The sequence below is a fragment of the Telmatherina bonti genome, assembly GCF_933228915.1.
Source record: "Telmatherina bonti genome assembly, chromosome: 1".
NCBI classification, from domain to species: domain Eukaryota; kingdom Metazoa; phylum Chordata; class Actinopteri; order Atheriniformes; family Telmatherinidae; genus Telmatherina; species Telmatherina bonti.
The window spans coordinates 489,534-509,280 of record NC_136619.1 but is presented as its reverse complement, the minus strand read 5'-3'; the positions used below and the strand labels follow the sequence as shown (position 1 = coordinate 509,280).

Genomic DNA, 19,747 nt, shown 5'->3' with positions numbered 1-19,747 from the left:
CCGGTTAGTGCACTACGTCCATGTTCCATTTGGGACAGTACTTACCCACCGTAGTGCGCACTACAGAGAAAAGTGCGTAGTGCGCACTATGCACTAACGAATTGAGACACAGCCTCGAAAGCAGAGACCCATCCAATATGGCGGCGATGCTGTTTTTTTTTTTTTTTTTTTTAAATTTTTTTAATTTTTTTTTTTTTATTAATACACAATTGAACAAAAAATACAGAACATAAACTCCGGCGATGCTGGTTCATTCTCCAACGCACAACGAGGCGTCTACGTATTTTTGATGTCTATGTATATGATGTCTATGAGCGTGACACTGTGCGGCGTCTATGTATATTATGTCTATGGCCCATGCCTGATATGGCAAACGGGGCAGCTACGTCTCTTTTTATTGGTTCGAACCACCGCTAAACATACCCATTTATGATTGGTAGAGCATGTGAGGGGCGGGATTTAGACTTTTTATCTGAGTTGGTATTGGACACCAGCTTTGTCTGTCCTCAAAGGGGCGGAGCTATTGCTACGGCAAGCAGGAAGGCGGCTCACGGCAACTTCCGGGACCACAACGTGAGTTATTGCTGTTGGGTCATTTTTATTATTTATATTTTATTATTTTTACATTTCAGGAAATCTTTCTGTAACTCTAGTTGGATCTAAGTCAACGTGATGTCTTCGTGTCATTCTGACGTGTTGTAAAGATTTATGCGACTTAAAGTGGCGTCTTTCTGAGTGGCTAAAGCTAGCCGCATTACTAGCAGCAGGTATCCCAGTTAAACCAGTTAAAACCAGTAAACCCAGTTAAACCAGTAAAACCCAGTAAACCCAGTTAAACCAGTAAAACCCAGTAGACCCAGTTAAACCAGTAAAACCCAGTAGACCCAGTTAAACCCAGTAGACCCAGTAAACCCAGTTAAACCAGTAAAACCCAGTAGACCCAGTTAACACTAGAACGTCCACAGTCCAGTTATTTGGCTTCTCCACCTGTAATGTCCAGAGGACAGGTGGCTGGGTTAGTTATAATGTGCATGTCTAAAGAGCAGGGAACCCCTGACCTCTGACCCTGACCCTGACCTCTGACCCCCCTTACACATGAACAGCACGGCCACTGGGCGTTTCCAGTTTGCATGCACAGAGGGCAGTCCAAGTGACTGGACAGGTTTATCCTTCACTTCTTTCAGAGTAAGATGTCGACACAGATTTGTTTTTCATATCTTGCTGAAATTTATTGCGACTGCACGGATTTAAACAAGACTCCTTTACTTTCAGTCAGACTTAGATTGTCTGCACGCACTGGGCACTGCCACTCCTTTTCCTTTCTGCATTCACACACAGAAAGACTTGTAGCAACCAATCTGAGTATCTCCAGTCTCTGTCATGCTGCTGAGGATGCTGCTGGTCCTCCTCTGTTTGGGCACATAAACCATCAGTCTGGCACCAGGTTGGAAACACCTGATGAATGATGGGATGTAATGTCATCATGGTTACACTTTCACACTCACCATGATGACAGTTGAGCCCTTGAAGCAAAATAAAACCTAATAATGCAACCTGAGGGCTGAATTCATTCCAGTCTTTTAGACGGATCCTGGAAGCTTCCGGTGAGTCTTAATGCTTGTGCCGAGGAGGGGGGTCTTCTGGCCGAGCAGGCATCAAGTAACACCGATGTAAAGAAGTTTGTGGAAACAGTTCTTCCTTTGTCCCTGAACGGTTCCATGAGCTTCATCACCACGTTTTCTCTCCACCGTGGGACGACTGGGTCTTGTCCAGGATATTGGCATGATATTGGACACATGCTGGGGTTTCAAGCCACCAGAACTGGATGCCAAGTTCATCAGGTTTTGTTGCGATGCAGCAAACAGCAGTGGGTTGTTGTTGGAAACGGTTGCTCCTTAGTGTGATGTGCCTGCTTGGGTTGTAAGATTTGATGCAGTTGGAAGCAAAAGATGAGAGATTGCAGCAAACCTCAGTCCAGACTCGTTCAGTGGCCGTGCTCTTGTCATCCAAGCGTCGGTGCTGCATGAGGTCCGTCAAGCAGTTTCAGACCATCATTATGGAGATCAGTGGATTTCCCATTTTTGCCGACTCTGCATCTTGCTCTGATGGAAGTTTTCCAGGATTAGTCCTGGGACCGAGGACCGGAGTTTTTAACTTTCCCTAAAACACAGTCAGCAAAAGAAAACTGGTTGTTTAGTAGAAAGGTCTGAACCGGGCGGAAGGACTCTGGTCTCTTCCCCATCAGAGTCCCGAAGGTCGGCTTGATTCAGGATCTAAATCCTTCTCAGCGCTGAAAGGGTTTGACTTGACTTCCTGAGATTCTGACCTCGTCAGGTCTGCGAGGTTCCAGACCACGTCCCAACCAGACCACGTCCCAACCAGACCACGTCCCAACCAGACCACGTCCCGGTCAGACCACGTCCCAACCAGACCACGTCCCAACCAGACCACGTCCCGACCAGACCACGTCCCGACCAGACCACGTCCCGACCAGACCACGTCCCGACCAGACCACGTCCCAACCAGACCACGTCCCAACCAGACCACGTCCCGGCCAGACCACGTCCCGACCAGACCACGTCCCGACCAGACCACGTCCCGACCAGACCACGTCCCGACCAGACCACGTCCCAACCAGACCACGTCCCGGCCAGACCACGTCCCAACCAGACCACGTCCCAACCAGACCACGTCCCGGTCAGACCACGTCCCGGTCAGACCACGTCCCGACCAGACCACGTCCCAACCAGACCACATCCCAACCAGACCACGTCCCGGCCAGACCACGTCCCGGCCAGACCACGTCCCAACCAGACCACGTCCCAACCAGACCACGTCCCAACCAGACCACGTCCCGGTCAGACCACATCCCGGTCAGACCACATTGCAACCAGACCACGTCCCGGCCAGACCACGTCCCGGCCAGACCACGTCCCGGTCAGACCACGTCCCGGTCAGACAACGTCCCGGCCAGACCACGTCCGGGCCAGACCACGTCCGGGCCAGACCACGTCCCAACCAGACCACGTCCCGGTCTGACCACGTCCCAACCAGACCACGTCCCAACCAGACCACGTCCCGGCCAGACCACGTCCCGGCCGGACCACGTCCCAACCAGACCACGTCCCAACCAGACCACGTCCCAACCAGACCACGTCCCGGACAGACCACGTCCCAACCAGACCACGTCCCGGTCAGACCACGTCCCGGTCAGACCACGTCCCAACCAGACCACGTCCCGGCCAGACCACGTCCCGGCCAGACCACGTCCCGGTCAGACCACGTCCCAACCAGACCACGTCCCAACCAGACCACGTCCCGGTCAAAACACGTCCCGGTCAGACCACGTCCCGGTCAGACCACGTCCCGGTCTGACCACGTCCCAAGCAGACCACGTCCCGACCAGACCACGTCCCGACCAGACCACGTCCCGGCCAGACCACGTCCCGGCCAGACCACGTCCCAACCAGACCACGTCCCGGTCAGACCACGTCCCGGTCAGACCACGTCCCAACCAGACCACGTCCCGGACAGACCACGTCCCAACCAGACCACGTCCCGGTCTGACCACGTCCCAACCAGACCACATCCCAACCAGACCACGTCCCAACCAGACCACGTCCCGGTCAGACCACGTCCCAACCAGACCACGTCCCAACCAGACCACGTCCCGGTCAGACCACGTCCCGGTCAGACCACGTCCCGGTCTGACCACGTCCCGACCAGACCACGTCCCGACCAGACCACGTCCCGGCCAGACCACGTCCCGGCCAGACCACGTCCCAACCAGACCACGTCCCGGTCTGACCACGTCCCGGTCTGACCACGTCCCGGTCTGACCACGTCCCAACCAGACCACATCCCAACCAGACCACGTCCCAACCAGACCACATCCCAACCAGACCACATCCCAACCAGACCACGTCCCAACCAGACCACGTCCCAACCAGACCACATCCCAACCAGACCACGTCCCGGTCAGACCACGTCCCGGTCAGACCACATCCCAACCAGACCACGTCCCGGTCAGACCACGTCCCAACCAGACCACGTCCCGGCCAGACCACGTCCCGGCCAGACCACGTCCCAACCAGACCACGTCCCGGCCAGACCACGTCCCGGCCAGACCACGTCCCAACCAGACCACGTCCCGGTCAGACCACGTCCCGGTCTGACCACGTCCCGGTCTGACCACGTCCCGGTCTGACCACGTCCCGGTCTGACCACGTCCCAACCAGACCACATCCCAACCAGACCACGTCCCGGTCAGACCACGTCCCAACCAGACCACATCCCAACCAGACCACGTCCCGGTCAGACCACGTCCCAACCAGACCACATCCCAACCAGACCACGTCCCGGTCAGACCACGTCCCAACCAGACCACGTCCCAACCAGACCACATCCTGGTCAGACCACGTCCCAACCAGACGAGGTTTACTGCATTTACAGACGAGAGGAGACGTTCTGGCAAAACCCAGTGAACTTATTTATTCTCACATTAAAAGTATTATAAATAATGTTTTAACACCGTTGCAGATTGTTACGTGTGTGTGTGCGTGTGTGTGTGTGTGTGTGTTCCAGGTGTTCATGATGGGACCCAGCAGCGTGAATAAAATCTCCTCCTTGCAGAAAAACCCGGCTAACATCAGAAACTTCTGCATTCTGGCGCACGTTGATCACGGTAAACTCTTCCAGTCTGTTCTGATTTAGTCTCATCATGACTCAGCAGATCCGGTCCAGACTTCTGTCTGATGTGTTATCTGTCTCATCATGACTCAGCGGATCCGGTCCAGACTTCTGTCTGATGGATTATCTGTCTCATCATGACTCAGTAGATCCGGTCCAGACTTCTATCTGCTGGATTATCTGTCTCATCATGACTCAGCGGATCCGGTCCAGACTTCTGTCTGCTGGATTATCTGTCTCATCATGACTCAGCGGATCCGGCCCAGACTTCTGTCTGATGGATTATCTGTCTCATCATGACTCAGTTCATCCGGTCCAGACTTCTGTCTGATGGATTATCTGTCTCATCATGACTCAGCTTATCCGGTCCAGACTTCTGTCTGATGGATTATCTGTCTCATCATGACTCAGCGGATCCGGCCCAGACTTCTGGATGATGGATTATCTGTCTCATCATGACTCAGCAGATCCGGCCCAGACTTCTGTCTGATGGATTATCTGTCTCATCATGACTCAGTTCATCCGGTCCAGACTTCTGTCTGCTGGATTATCTGTCTCATCATGACTCAGCAGATCCGGTCCAGACTTCTGTCTGATGGATTATCTGTCTCATCATGACTCAGCGGATCCGGCCCAGACTTCTGTCTGATGGATTATCTGTCTCATCATGACTCAGCGGATCCGGTCCAGACTTCTGTTTGCTGGATTATCTGTCTCATCATGACTCAGCAGATCCGGTCCAGACTTCTGGATGATGGATTATCTGTCTCATCATGACTCAGCGGATCCGGCCCAGACTTCTGTCTGATGGATTATCTGTCTCATCATGACTCAGTTCATCCGGTCCAGACTTCTGTCTGCTGGATTATCTGTCTCATCATGACTCAGCAGATCCGGTCCAGACTTCTGTCTGATGGATTATCTGTCTCATCATGACTCAGCGGATCCGGTCCAGACTTCTGTCTGATGGATTATCGGTCTCATCATGACTCAGCCGATCCGGTCCAGACTTCTGTCTGATGGATTATCTTTCTCATCATGACTCAGCGGATCCGGCCCAGACTTCTGTCTGATGGATTATCTGTCTCATCATGACTCAGCGGATCCGGCCCAGACTTCTGTCTGATGGATTATCTGTCTCATCATGACTCAGTTCATCCGGTCCAGACTTCTGTCTGATGGATTATCTGTTTATCATGACTCAGCGGATCCGGTCCAGACTTCTGTCTGATGGATTATCTGTTTATCATGACTCAGCAGATCCGGTCCAGACTTCTGTCTGATGGATTATCTGTCTCATCATGACTCAGCGGATCCGGTCCAGACTTCTGTCTGATGGATTATCTGTCTCATCATGACTCAGCGGATCCGGTCCAGACTTCTGTCTGATGGATTATCTGTCTCATCATGACTCAGCGGATCCGGTCCAGACTTCTGTCTGATGGATTATCTGTCTCATCATGACTCAGCAGATCCGGTCCAGACTTTTGTCTGATGGATTATCTTTCTCATCATGACTCAGCGGATCCGGCCCAGACTTCTGTCTGATGGATTATCTGTCTCATCATGACTCAGTTCATCCGGTCCAGACTTCTGTCTGCTGGATTATCTGTTTATCATGACTCAGCAGATCCGGTCCAGACTTCTGTCTGATGGATTATCGGTCTCATCATGACTCAGCGGATCCGGTCCAGACTTCTGTCTGATGGATTATCTGTCTCATCATGACTCAGCAGATCCGGCCCAGACTTCTGTCTGATGGATTATCTGTCTCATCATGACTCAGCGGATCCGGCCCAGACTTCTGTCTGATGGATTATCTGTCTCATCATGACTCAGCTTATCCGGCCCAGACTTCTGTCTGATGGATTATCTGTCTCATCATGACTCAGCGGATCCGGTCCAGACTTCTGTCTGATGGATTATCTGTCTCATCATGACTCAGCGGATCCGGCCCAGACTTCTGTCTGATGGATTATCTGTCTCATCATGACTCAGCTTATCCGGCCCAGACTTCTGTCTGATGGATTATCTGTCTCATCATGACTCAGCGGATCCGGTCCAGACTTCTGTCTGATGGATTATCTGTCTCATCATGACTCAGCGGATCCGGCCCAGACTTCTGTCTGCTGGATTATCTGTCTCATCATGACTCAGCGGATCCGGCCCAGACTTCTGTCTGATGGATTATCTGTCTCATCATGACTCAGTTCATCCGGTCCAGACTTCTGTCTGATGGATTATCTGTCTCATCATGACTCAGCTTATCCGGTCCAGACTTCTGTCTGATGGATTATCTGTCTCATCATGACTCAGCGGATCCGGCCCAGACTTCTGGATGATGGATTATCTGTCTCATCATGACTCAGCGGATCCGGCCCAGACTTCTGTCTGATGGATTATCTGTCTCATCATGACTCAGCGGATCCGGTCCAGACTTCTGTCTGATGGATTATCTGTCTCATCATGACTCAGTTCATCCGGTCCAGACTTCTGTCTGCTGGATTATCTGTCTCATTATGACTCAGCAGATCCGGTCCAGACTTCTGTCTGATGGATTATCTGTCTCATCATGACTCAGCGGATCCGGCCCAGACTTCTGTCTGATGGATTATCTGTCTCATCATGACTCAGCGGATCCGGTCCAGACTTCTGTTTGCTGGATTATCTGTCTCATCATGACTCAGCAGATCCGGTCCAGACTTCTGGATGATGGATTATCTGTCTCATCATGACTCAGCGGATCCGGCCCAGACTTCTGTCTGATGGATTATCTGTCTCATCATGACTCAGTTCATCCGGTCCAGACTTCTGTCTGCTGGATTATCTGTCTCATCATGACTCAGCAGATCCGGTCCAGACTTCTGTCTGATGGATTATCTGTCTCATCATGACTCAGCGGATCCGGCCCAGACTTCTGTCTGCTGGATTATCTGTCTCATCATGACTCAGCGGATCCGGTCCAGACTTCTGTCTGATGGATTATCTGTCTCATCATGACTCAGTTCATCCGGTCCAGACTTCTGTCTGATGGATTATCTGTTTATCATGACTCAGCAGATCCGGTCCAGACTTCTGTCTGATGGATTATCTGTCTCATCATGACTCAGCGGATCCGGTCCAGACTTCTGTCTGATGGATTATCTGTCTCATCATGACTCAGCAGATCCGGTCCAGACTTCTGTCTGATGGATTATCTTTCTCATCATGACTCAGCGGATCCGGCCCAGACTTCTGTCTGATGGATTATCTGTCTCATCATGACTCAGTTCATCCGGTCCAGACTTCTGTCTGCTGGATTATCTGTTTATCATGACTCAGCAGATCCGGTCCAGACTTCTGTCTGATGGATTATCGGTCTCATCATGACTCAGCGGATCCGGTCCAGACTTCTGTCTGATGGATTATCTGTCTCATCATGACTCAGCAGATCCGGCCCAGACTTCTGTCTGATGGATTATCTGTCTCATCATGACTCAGCGGATCCGGCCCAGACTTCTGTCTGATGGATTATCTGTCTCATCATGACTCAGCGGATCCGGTCCAGACTTCTGTCTGATGGATTATCTGTCTCATCATGACTCAGCGGATCCGGCCCAGACTTCTGTCTGATGGATTATCTGTCTCATCATGACTCAGCTTATCCGGCCCAGACTTCTGTCTGATGGATTATCTGTCTCATCATGACTCAGCGGATCCGGTCCAGACTTCTGTCTGATGGATTATCTGTCTCATCATGACTCAGCGGATCCGGCCCAGACTTCTGTCTGATGGATTATCTGTCTCATCATGACTCAGCGGATCCGGCCCAGACTTCTGTCTGATGGATTATCTGTCTCATCATGACTCAGTTCATCCGGTCCAGACTTCTGTCTGATTGATTATCTGTCTCATCATGACTCAGCTTATCCGGTCCAGACTTCTGTCTGATGGATTATCTGTCTCATCATGACTCAGCGGATCCGGCCCAGACTTCTGGATGATGGATTATCTGTCTCATCATGACTCAGCGGATCCGGCCCAGACTTCTGTCTGATGGATTATCTGTCTCATCATGACTCAGCGGATCCGGTCCAGACTTCTGTCTGATGGATTATCTGTCTCATCATGACTCAGTTCATCCGGTCCAGACTTCTGTCTGCTGGATTATCTGTCTCATCATGACTCAGCAGATCCGGTCCAGACTTCTGTCTGATGGATTATCTGTCTCATCATGACTCAGCGGATCCGGCCCAGACTTCTGTCTGATGGATTATCTGTCTCATCATGACTCAGCGGATCCGGTCCAGACTTCTGTTTGCTGGATTATCTGTCTCATCATGACTCAGCAGATCCGGTCCAGACTTCTGGATGATGGATTATCTGTCTCATCATGACTCAGCGGATCCGGCCCAGACTTCTGTCTGATGGATTATCTGTCTCATCATGACTCAGTTCATCCGGTCCAGACTTCTGTCTGCTGGATTATCTGTCTCATCATGACTCAGCAGATCCGGTCCAGACTTCTGTCTGATGGATTATCTGTCTCATCATGACTCAGCGGATCCGGCCCAGACTTCTGTCTGCTGGATTATCTGTCTCATCATGACTCAGTTCATCCGGTCCAGACTTCTGTCTGATGGATTATCTGTCTCATCATGACTCAGCTTATCCGGTCCAGACTTCTGTCTGATGGATTATCTGTCTCATCATGACTCAGCGGATCCGGCCCAGACTTCTGGATGATGGATTATCTGTCTCATCATGACTCAGCGGATCCGGCCCAGACTTCTGGATGATGGATTATCTGTCTCATCATGACTCAGCGGATCCGGCCCAGACTTCTGTCTGATGGATTATCTGTCTCATCATGACTCAGCGGATCCGGTCCAGACTTCTGTCTGATGGATTATCTGTCTCATCATGACTCAGTTCATCCGGTCCAGACTTCTGTCTGCTGGATTATCTGTCTCATCATGACTCAGCAGATCCGGTCCAGACTTCTGTCTGATGGATTATCTGTCTCATCATGACTCAGCGGATCCGGCCCAGACTTCTGTCTGATGGATTATCTGTCTCATCATGACTCAGCGGATCCGGTCCAGACTTCTGTTTGCTGGATTATCTGTCTCATCATGACTCAGCAGATCCGGTCCAGACTTCTGGATGATGGATTATCTGTCTCATCATGACTCAGCGGATCCGGCCCAGACTTCTGTCTGATGGATTATCTGTCTCATCATGACTCAGTTCATCCGGTCCAGACTTCTGTCTGCTGGATTATCTGTCTCATCATGACTCAGCAGATCCGGTCCAGACTTCTGTCTGATGGATTATCTGTCTCATCATGACTCAGCGGATCCGGCCCAGACTTCTGTCTGATGGATTATCTGTCTCATCATGACTCAGCGGATCCGGTCCAGACTTCTGTCTGATGGATTATCTGTCTCATCATGACTCAGCGGATCCGGTCCAGACTTCTGTCTGATGGATTATCGGTCTCATCATGACTCAGCCGATCCGGTCCAGACTTCTGTCTGATGGATTATCTTTCTCATCATGACTCAGCGGATCCGGCCCAGACTTCTGTCTGATGGATTATCTGTCTCATCATGACTCAGCGGATCCGGCCCAGACTTCTGTCTGATGGATTATCTGTCTCATCATGACTCAGCGGATCCGGCCCAGACTTCTGTCTGCTGGATTATCTGTCTCATCATGACTCAGTTCATCCGGTCCAGACTTCTGTCTGATGGATTATCTGTTTATCATGACTCAGCAGATCCGGTCCAGACTTCTGTCTGATGGATTATCTGTCTCATCATGACTCAGCGGATCCGGTCCAGACTTCTGTCTGATGGATTATCTGTCTCATCATGACTCAATTTTTCCGGCCCAGACTTCTGGATGATGGATTATCTGTCTCATCATGACTCAGCGGATCCGGCCCAGACTTCTGTCTGATGGATTATCTGTCTCATCATGACTCAGCTTATCCGGCCCAGACTTCTGTCTGATGGATTATCTGTCTCATCATGACTCAGCGGATCCGGCCCAGACTTCTGTCTGATGGATTATCTGTCTCATCATGACTCAGCGGATCCGGTCCAGACTTCTGTCTGATGGATTATCTGTCTCATCATGACTCAGCGGATCCGGTCCAGACTTCTGTCTGATGGATTATCTGTCTCATCATGACTCAGCGGATCCGGTCCAGACTTCTGTCTGATGGATTATCTGTCTCATCATGACTCAGTAGATCCGGCCCAGACTTCTGTCTGATGGATTATCTGTCTCATCATGACTCAGTTCATCCGGTCCAGACTTCTGTCTGATGGATTATCTGTCTCATCATGACTCAGCGGATCCGGTCCAGACTTCTGTCTGATGGATTATCGGTCTCATCATGACTCAGCGGATCCGGTCCAGACTTCTGTCTGATGGATTATCTGTCTCATCATGACTCAGCGGATCCGGCCCAGACTTCCTTTTGCTGGATTATCTGTCTCATCATGACTCAGCAGATCTGGTCCAGACTTCTGTCTGATGGATTATCTGTCTCATCATGACTCAGTTCATCCGGTCCAGACTTCTGTCTGATGGATTATCTGTTTATCATGACTCAGCAGATCCGGTCCAGACTTCTGTCTGATGGATTATCTGTCTCATCATGACTCAGCGGATCCGGCCCAGACTTCTGTCTGATGGATTATCTGATTATCATGACTCAGCAGATCCGGTCCAGACTTCTGTCTGCTGGATTATCTGTCTCATCATGACTCAGCGGATCCGGCCCAGACTTCTGTCTGATGGATTTTCTGTCTCATCATGACTCAGTTCATCCGGTCCAGACTTCTGTCTGCTGGATTATCTGTCTCATCATGACTCAGCAGATCCGGTCCAGACTTCTGTCTGATGGATTATCTGTTTATCATGACTCAGCAGATCCGGTCCAGACTTCTGTCTGCTGGATTATCTGTCTCATCATGACTCAGCGGATCCGGTCCAGACTTCTGTCTGATGGATTATCTGTCTCATCATGACTCATCTTATCCGGCCCAGACTTCTGGATGATGGATTATCTGTCTCATCATGACTCAGCGGATCCGGCCCAGACTTCTGTCTGCTGGATTATCTGTCTCATCATGACTCAGCGGATCCGGTCCAGACTTCTGTCTGATGGATTATCTGTCTCATCATGACTCAGCGGATCCGGCCCAGACTTCTGGATGATGGATTATCTGTCTCATCATGACTCAGCGGATCCGGTCCAGACTTCTGTCTGATGGATTATCTGTCTCATCATGACTCAGCTTATCCGGCCCAGACTTCTGTCTGATGGATTATCTGTCTCATCATGACTCAGCGGAACCGGCCCAGACTTCTGTCTGCTGGATTATCTGTCTCATCATGACTCAGCGGATCCGGCCCAGACTTCTGTCTGATGGATTATCTGTCTCATCATGACTCAGCGGATCCGGCCCAGACTTCTGTCTGATGGATTATCTGATTATCATGACTCAGCAGATCCGGCCCAGACTTCTGTCTGCTGGATTATCTGTTTATCATGACTCAGCGGATCCGGCCCAGACTTCTTTCTGCTGGATTATCTGTTTATCATGACTCAGCAGATCCGGTCCAGACTTCTGTCTGATGGATTATCTGTCTCATCATGACTCAGCAGATCCGGTCCAGACTTCTGTCTGATGGATTATCTGTTTATCATGACTCAGCGGATCCGGCCCAGACTTCTTTCTGCTGGATTATCTGTCTCATCATGACTCAGCAGATCCGGTCCAGACTTCTGTCTGCTGGATTATCTGTTTATCATGACTCAGCAGATCCGGTCCAGACTTCTGTCTGATGGATTATCTGTCTCATCATGACTCAGCAGATCCGGTCCAGACTTCTGTCTGATGGATTATCTGTCTCATCATGACTCAGCAGATCCGGCCCAGACTTCTGTCTGATGGATTATCTGTCTCCACTTTTCCAGGTTCCGTCTTTCTGCTGAATGAGAAGAAAATCTGCAGCAATCAGAGGGAAAATGCACCGAATTTCTTTGACCTGATATCTGAAATGATTTATATCTGGAGTTAAATTCAACGTTAGTTTGATGTTTTTAGAAAACTTTCTTGTGAAGTGTTGAAGTGACTCGAGGCCTCTTGCCCATCTCCAGGGAAGACCAGCCTGGCGGACTGCCTGGTGGCGAGTAACGGCATCATCTCGGCTCGCCTGGCGGGGAAGGTAGGACCTGCAGACCGCTGCGTGATCCTGGACAGGTGGTTTCTAGTTTCAGCATGTTCTCTGCTGCTTCTCCAGCTCCGGTATTTGGACAGCAGAGAGGATGAACAGATGAGAGGAATCACCATGAAGTCCAGCGCCATTTCGCTGCACTTCCACCACGGTGAGGCTCCGGAGCTGTAGCTGTCTGATCCCGCTGCCGGAGTGTCCTGCTGGCTTTCCAAGTGTCCCTGCTGCAACACACCTGATTCAGACCAGTGTGTCGTTAGCAGATCTTGTCTGACTCAGGTGTGTTGCAGCAGGGACACTTGGAAAACCTGCAGGACCCCGGAAGACCAGGATTGAGGATCCCTGCTCTGTTGATCTCAGGGATCTCCAACGTCGGTCCTCAGGAGCTCCATCCTGCAGGTTTCAGTGTTTCCCTGCTCCAACACACCCGACCCAAACCAGCAGCTCATTACCAGGCAGGTGCAGAAGATGACGGCACGTTGTTGGAGAACCTTTCCATCGGAATAAAGCGTGTTGCAGCAGGGAAACCCGAAACCCTGCAGGATGGTAGCTCACGAGGAGCGGAGCTGAAGAACCGGACTCTGTCTGCTGTTATGGATGTGAAGTACATAAACCCTGACACGAGTTCTGTTCACCCCCAACGTGGTCTCAGTAGACCCCCAACGTGGTCTCAGTAGACCCCAGACGTCTGATGTAGACCAGTTCTCCTGTCCCACCGTGCTGCTGGTCTGATGTAGACCAGTTCTCCTGTCCCACCATGCTGCTGGTCTGATGTAGACCAGTTCTCCTGTCCCACCGTGCTGCTGGTCTGATGTAGACCAGTTCTCCTGTCCCACCATGCTGCTGGTCTGATGTAGACCAGTTCTCCTGTCCCACCATGCTGCTGGTCTGATGTAGACCAGTTCTCCTGTCCCACCATGCTGCTGGTCTGATGTAGACCAGTTCTCCTGTCCCACCATGCTGCTGGTCTGATGCAGACCAGTTCTCCTGTCCCACCATGCTGCTGGTCTGATGTAGACCAGTTCTCCTGTCCCACCATGCTGCTGGTCTGATGTAGACCAGTTCTCCTGTCCCACCATGCTGCTGGTCTGATGTAGACCAGTTCTCCTGTCCCACCATGCTGCTGGTCTGATGTAGACCAGTTCTCCTGTCCCACCATGCTGCTGGTCTGATGTAGACCAGTTCTCCTGTCCCACCATGCTGCTGGTCTGATGTAGACCAGTTCTCCTGTCCCACCATGCTGCTGGTCTGATGTAGACCAGTTCTCCTGTCCCACCATGCTGCTGGTCTGATGCAGACCAGTTCTCCTGTCCCACCATGCTGCTGGTCTGATGCAGACCAGTTCTCCTGTCCCACCATGCTGCTGGTCTGATGTAGACCAGTTCTCCTGTCCCACCGTGCTGCTGGTCTGATGTAGACCAGTTCTCCTGTCCCACCGTGCTGCTGGTCTGATGTAGACCAGTTCTCCTGTCCCACCGTGCTGCTGGTCTGATGTAGACCAGTTCTCCTGTCCCACCGTGCTGCTGGTCTGATGTAGACCAGTTCTCCTGTCCCACCGTGCTGCTGGTCTGATGTAGACCAGTTCTCCTGTCCCACCGTGCTACTGGTCTGATGTAGACCAGTTCTCCTGTCCCACCATGCTGCTGGTCTGATGTAGACCAGTTCTCCTGTCCCACCGTGCTGCTGGTCTGATGTAGACCAGTTCTCCTGTCCCACCGTGCTGCTGGTCTGATGTAGACCAGTTCTCCTGTCCCACCGTGCTGCTGGTCTGATGTAGACCAGTTCTCCTGTCCCACCGTGCTGCTGGTCTGATGTAGACCAGTTCTCCTGTCCCACCGTGCTGCTGGTCTGATGTAGACCAGTTCTCCTGTCCCACCATGCTGCTGGTCTGATGTAGACCAGTTCTCCTGTCCCACCATGCTGCTGGTCTGATGTAGACCAGTTCTCCTGTCCCACCATGCTGCTGGTCTGATGTAGACCAGTTCTCCTGTCCCACCGTGCTGCTGGTCTGATGTAGACCAGTTCTCCTGTCCCACCGTGCTGCTGGTCTGATGTAGACCAGTTCTCCTGTCCCACCGTGCTGCTGGTCTGATGTAGACCAGTTCTCCTGTCCCACCGTGCTGCTGGTCTGATGTAGACCAGTTCTCCTGTCCCACCATGCTGCTGGTCTGATGTAGACCAGTTCTCCTGTCCCACCGTGCTGCTGGTCTGATGTAGACCAGTTCTCCTGTCCCACCGTGCTGCTGGTCTGATGTAGACCAGTTCTCCTGTCCCACCATGCTGCTGGTCTGATGTAGACCAGTTCTCCTGTCCCACCGTGCTGCTGGTCTGATGTAGACCAGTTCTCCTGTCCCACCGTGCTGCTGGTCTGATGTAGACCAGTTCTCCTGTCCCACCGTGCTGCTGGTCTGATGTAGACCAGTTCTCCTGTCCCACCGTGCTGCTGGTCTGATGTAGACCAGTTCTCCTGTCCCACCGTGCTGCTGGTCTGATGTAGACCAGTTCTCCTGTCCCACCGTGCTGCTGGTCTGATGTAGACCAGTTCTCCTGTCCCACCGTGCTGCTGGTCTGATGTAGACCAGTTCTCCTGTCCCACCGTGCTGCTGGTCTGATGTAGACCAGTTCTCCTGTCCCACCATGCTGCTGGTCTGATGTAGACCAGTTCTCCTGTCCCACCATGCTGCTGGTCTGATGTAGACCAGTTCTCCTGTCCCACCATGCTGCTGGTCTGATGTAGACCAGTTCTCCTGTCCCACCATGCTGCTGGTCTGATGTAGACCAGTTCTCCTGTCCCACCGTGCTGCTGGTCTGATGTAGACCAGTTCTCCTGTCCCACCATGCTACTGGTCTGATGTAGACCAGTTCTCCTGTCCCACCGTGCTGCTGGTCTGATGTAGACCAGTTCTCCTGTCCCACCATGCTGCTGGTCTGATGTAGACCAGTTCTCCTGTCCCACCATGCTGCTGGTCTGATGTAGACCAGTTCTCCTGTCCCACCGTGCTGCTGGTCTGATGTAGACCAGTTCTCCTGTCCCACCATGCTGCTGGTCTGATGTAGACCAGTTCTCCTGTCCCACCATGCTGCTGGTCTGATGTAGACCAGTTCTCCTGTCCCACCATGCTGCTGGTCTGATGTAGACCAGTTCTCCTGTCCCACCGTGCTGCTGGTCTGATGTAGACCAGTTCTCCTGTCCCACCGTGCTGCTGGTCTGATGTAGACCAGTTCTCCTGTCCCACCATGCTGCTGGTCTGATGTAGACCAGTTCTCCTGTCCCACCATGCTGCTGGTCTGATGTAGACCAGTTCTCCTGTCCCACCATGCTGCTGGTCTGATGTAGACCAGTTCTCCTGTCCCACCGTGCTGCTGGTCTGATGTAGACCAGTTCTCCTGTCCCACCGTGCTGCTGGTCTGATGTAGACCAGTTCTCCTGTCCCACCGTGCTGCTGGTCTGATGTAGACCAGTTCTCCTGTCCCACCATGCTGCTGGTCTGATGTAGACCAGTTCTCCTGTCCCACCATGCTGCTGGTCTGATGTAGACCAGTTCTCCTGTCCCACCAGGTTTTAGCTGCTCCATCTAATCTCATATGAACTCATGTTTTCCATGAAACGGTAAAAGTAGTTCAGTTTGATCAGATGTTGGGAATGAGATATGAATTAATGCCATTTTCCAGCAGTCAGTGGGAAGTCCCAAGCTTCTGCTAAGTGGGGTTGTTGAAGGGATTTGAGGAAGAAGTCCTTTTCTGGAAAGGTTGTTTTTTCTGAAGACGTGCTGTTCTTCATCATCTTCAGGAGATCAGGACTTCCTGCTAAATCTCATCGACTCTCCAGGTCACGTAGACTTCTCCTCGGAGGTTTCCACTGCCGTCCGGCTGTGTGACGGAGCCGTTGTAGTTGTGGATGCTGTGGAGGGAGTCTGTCCACAGGTAAACACAAATGGCCCAAGTCAAAATCCACCCAGCAGCATTTGTAAAGCTCCGTTTTACTATTTAATTTATCTTGTTTAGAAACCGTGCAGAATGGAAACAAACACGGGAACATGTGTGTGTTGTCTGTAGACACAGGTTGTGCTTCGTCAGGCGTGGCTGGAGAGCATCAGGCCCGTTTTGGTCATCAATAAAATCGACAGACTCATCCTGGAGCTGAAGCTCACCTCTCAGGAAGCTTATACACACCTGCAGAAGATCCTGGAGCAGGTCAGTGTTGGACTTTGTGTGCACAGCAGGTGTAACCTGAAAAGACGCGTTTGTTCATGCCGCAGGTGAATGCGGTGACCGGGACGCTGTTCACTTCTAAAGTTCTGGAGGAGCGTGCAGAGAGGGTGAAGGACGAGACGGAGGGATGCGGCGAGTATCAGGTTTCTGACTGGAGCTCCGGCCTGGACCAGGTGGATGATTCCCACATCTACTTTTCTCCTGATCAGGGGAATGTGGTGTTCGCTAGTGCTGTGGATGGATGGGGTTTTAGGTAACGTTTTCATTCCTCTGATGACAGTAACCATGTTCATTACAAGAACAATCCCAGAAAACTGTTTGCTTTTTTTTTTTTTTTTATTCAAGTAGATTAAAAATTGTGCGTCCTGTAGATCCTAGCAGCTATGTTGTCGGGGGCTTTATGCCCCTGGTAGGGTCACCCATGGCAAACAGGTGTCTAGGGGAGGGACCAGACCAAGCACGGCTCATCATCCCCATGATGAACACAAACTCGGGCAGAAATGTTCCCTTGCCTGGAGCAGGTTACCGGGACCCCCATCTGGAGCCAGGCCTGGAGGTGGGGTATGAGAGCGAGCGTCTGGTGGCCGGGCCTTTACCCATGGGGCCCGGTCGGGCTCAGCCCGAAAGGGTTACATGGGCCCCACCTCCCGTGGGCTCACCATCTGCGGGAGGAGCCGTAGGGGTCGGGTGCAGTGTGAGCTGGGCGGCAGCAAGGGGCGGGGACCCTGGCGGTCCGATCCCCGGCTGCAGAAGCTGGCTCTAGGGACGTGGAACGTCACCTCTCTGGTGGGGAAGGAGCCTGAGCTTGTGCGCGAGGTTGAGCAGTTCCGACTACATATAGTTGGACTCACCTCGACGCATGGTTTGGGCTCTGGAACCAGTACCCTCGAGAGGGGCTGGACCTTCTTCCACTCTGGAGTTGCTCATGGTGAGAGGCGCCGAGCAGGTGTGGGCATTCTCATCAGCCCCCAGCTTGGTGCCTGCACGTTGGGGTTTACCCCGGTGGATGAAAGGGTAGTTTCCCTCCGCCTCCGGGTGGGGGGACGGGTCCTGACTGTTGTCTGTGCTTATGCACCGAACAGCAGTTCAGAGTACCCACCCTTTCTGGGGTCCTTGGAGGGAGTGCTGGAGGGTGCTCCTTCTGGGGACTCCATTGTTCTGCTGGGGGACTTCAATGCTCACGTGGGCAATGACAGTGAGACCTGGAGGGGAGTGATTGGGAGGCATGGTCCGCCCCCTCTGAACCCAAATGGTGTTTTGTTGTTGGACTTCTGTGCTCGTCATGGATTGTCCATAACGAACACCATGTTCCAACATAAGAGTGTCCATATGTACACCTGGCATCATGATTCCCTGGGCCGCAGTTCGATGATGGATTTTGTAGTCGTATCGTCGGACCTGCGGCCACATGCCTTGGACACTTGGGTGAAGAGGGGGGGCGGAGCTTCAACTGATCACCACCTGGTGGTGAGTTGGCTCAGATGGTGGGGGAGGAAGCCGGTCAGATCTGGCAGGCCCAAACGTGTTGTGAGGGTCTGCTGGGAACGTCTGGCTGAGTCTCCCGTCAGAGCGAGCTTCAACTCCCACCTTCAGCAGAGCTTCAACCATGTCACGTGTAACTTGTAACCTGTAACGTGTAACCCGTAACCCGTAGCGTATAACCCGTAACCTGTAACCCATAAAGTATAACCTGTAACCCGTAACGTGTAACCCGTAATCCATAACCTGTAACCCGTAACCTGTAACCCGTAACCTGTAACGTGTAACCTGTAACGTGTAACCTGTTACCCGTAACCTGTAACATGTAACCTGTAACCCGTAATCCATAACCTGTAACGTGTAACGTGTAACCCATAAAGTATAACCCGTAACCTGTAACGTGTAACCCGTAATCCGTAACCTGTAACCCGTAACGTGTAACCCGTAATCCGTAACCTGTAACCCGTAACGTGTAACCCGTAATCCGTAACCTGTAACCCGTAACGTGTAACCCGTAATCCGTAACCCGTAATCCGTAACCCGTAATCCGTAACCTGTAACCCGTAACGTGTAACCCGTAATCCGTAACGTGTAACCCGTAATCCGTAACCTGTAATCCGTAACCTGTAACCCGTAACGTGTAATCCGTAACCTGTAACCTGTAACCCGTAACCTGTAACGTGTAACCTGTAACGTGTAACCTGTTACCCGTAACCTGTAACGTGTAACCTGTAACCCGTAATCCATAACCTGTAACCTGTAACCCGTAACCTGTAACGTGTAACCTGTAACGTGTAACCTGTTACCCGTAATCCATAACCTGTAACGTGTAACCTGTAACGTGTAACCTGTAACGTGTAACCTGTTACCCGTAACCTGTAACGTGTAACCTGTAACCCGTAATCCGTAACCTGTAACCCGTAACGTGTAACCCGTAATCCGTAACCCGTAATCCGTAACCTGTAACCCGTAACCCGTAACCTGTAACCTGTAACCCGTAACCTATAACGTGTAACCTGTAACGTGTAACCTATAACGTGTAACCTGTAACCCGTAACCTGTAACGTGTAACCTATAACGTGTAACCTGTTACCCGTAACCTGTAACGTGTAACCTGTAACCCGTAATCCATAAC

General features: G+C 51.7%; 1 protein-coding gene across 1 annotated transcript in view; it reads left to right on the top strand.

Annotated features, from left to right (window-relative positions):
• Positions 1 to 528: 528 nt before the first annotated feature.
• The window catches only part of LOC306757968 (elongation factor-like GTPase 1), a gene marked incomplete at its 3' end in the record, with an annotated part of 87,794 nt that continues 68,575 nt past the window's right edge, over positions 529 to 19,747 (top strand). Inside the window, exons 1-7 of the mRNA XM_079243170.1 lie at positions 529 to 573; positions 4,585 to 4,684; positions 12,848 to 12,915; positions 12,991 to 13,075; positions 16,712 to 16,845; positions 16,978 to 17,115; positions 17,181 to 17,386. Coding sequence (XP_079099296.1) covers positions 4,591 to 4,684; positions 12,848 to 12,915; positions 12,991 to 13,075; positions 16,712 to 16,845; positions 16,978 to 17,115; positions 17,181 to 17,386 — 725 coding nt within the window. The remainder of the gene's footprint in view (positions 574 to 4,584; positions 4,685 to 12,847; positions 12,916 to 12,990; positions 13,076 to 16,711; positions 16,846 to 16,977; positions 17,116 to 17,180; positions 17,387 to 19,747) is intronic.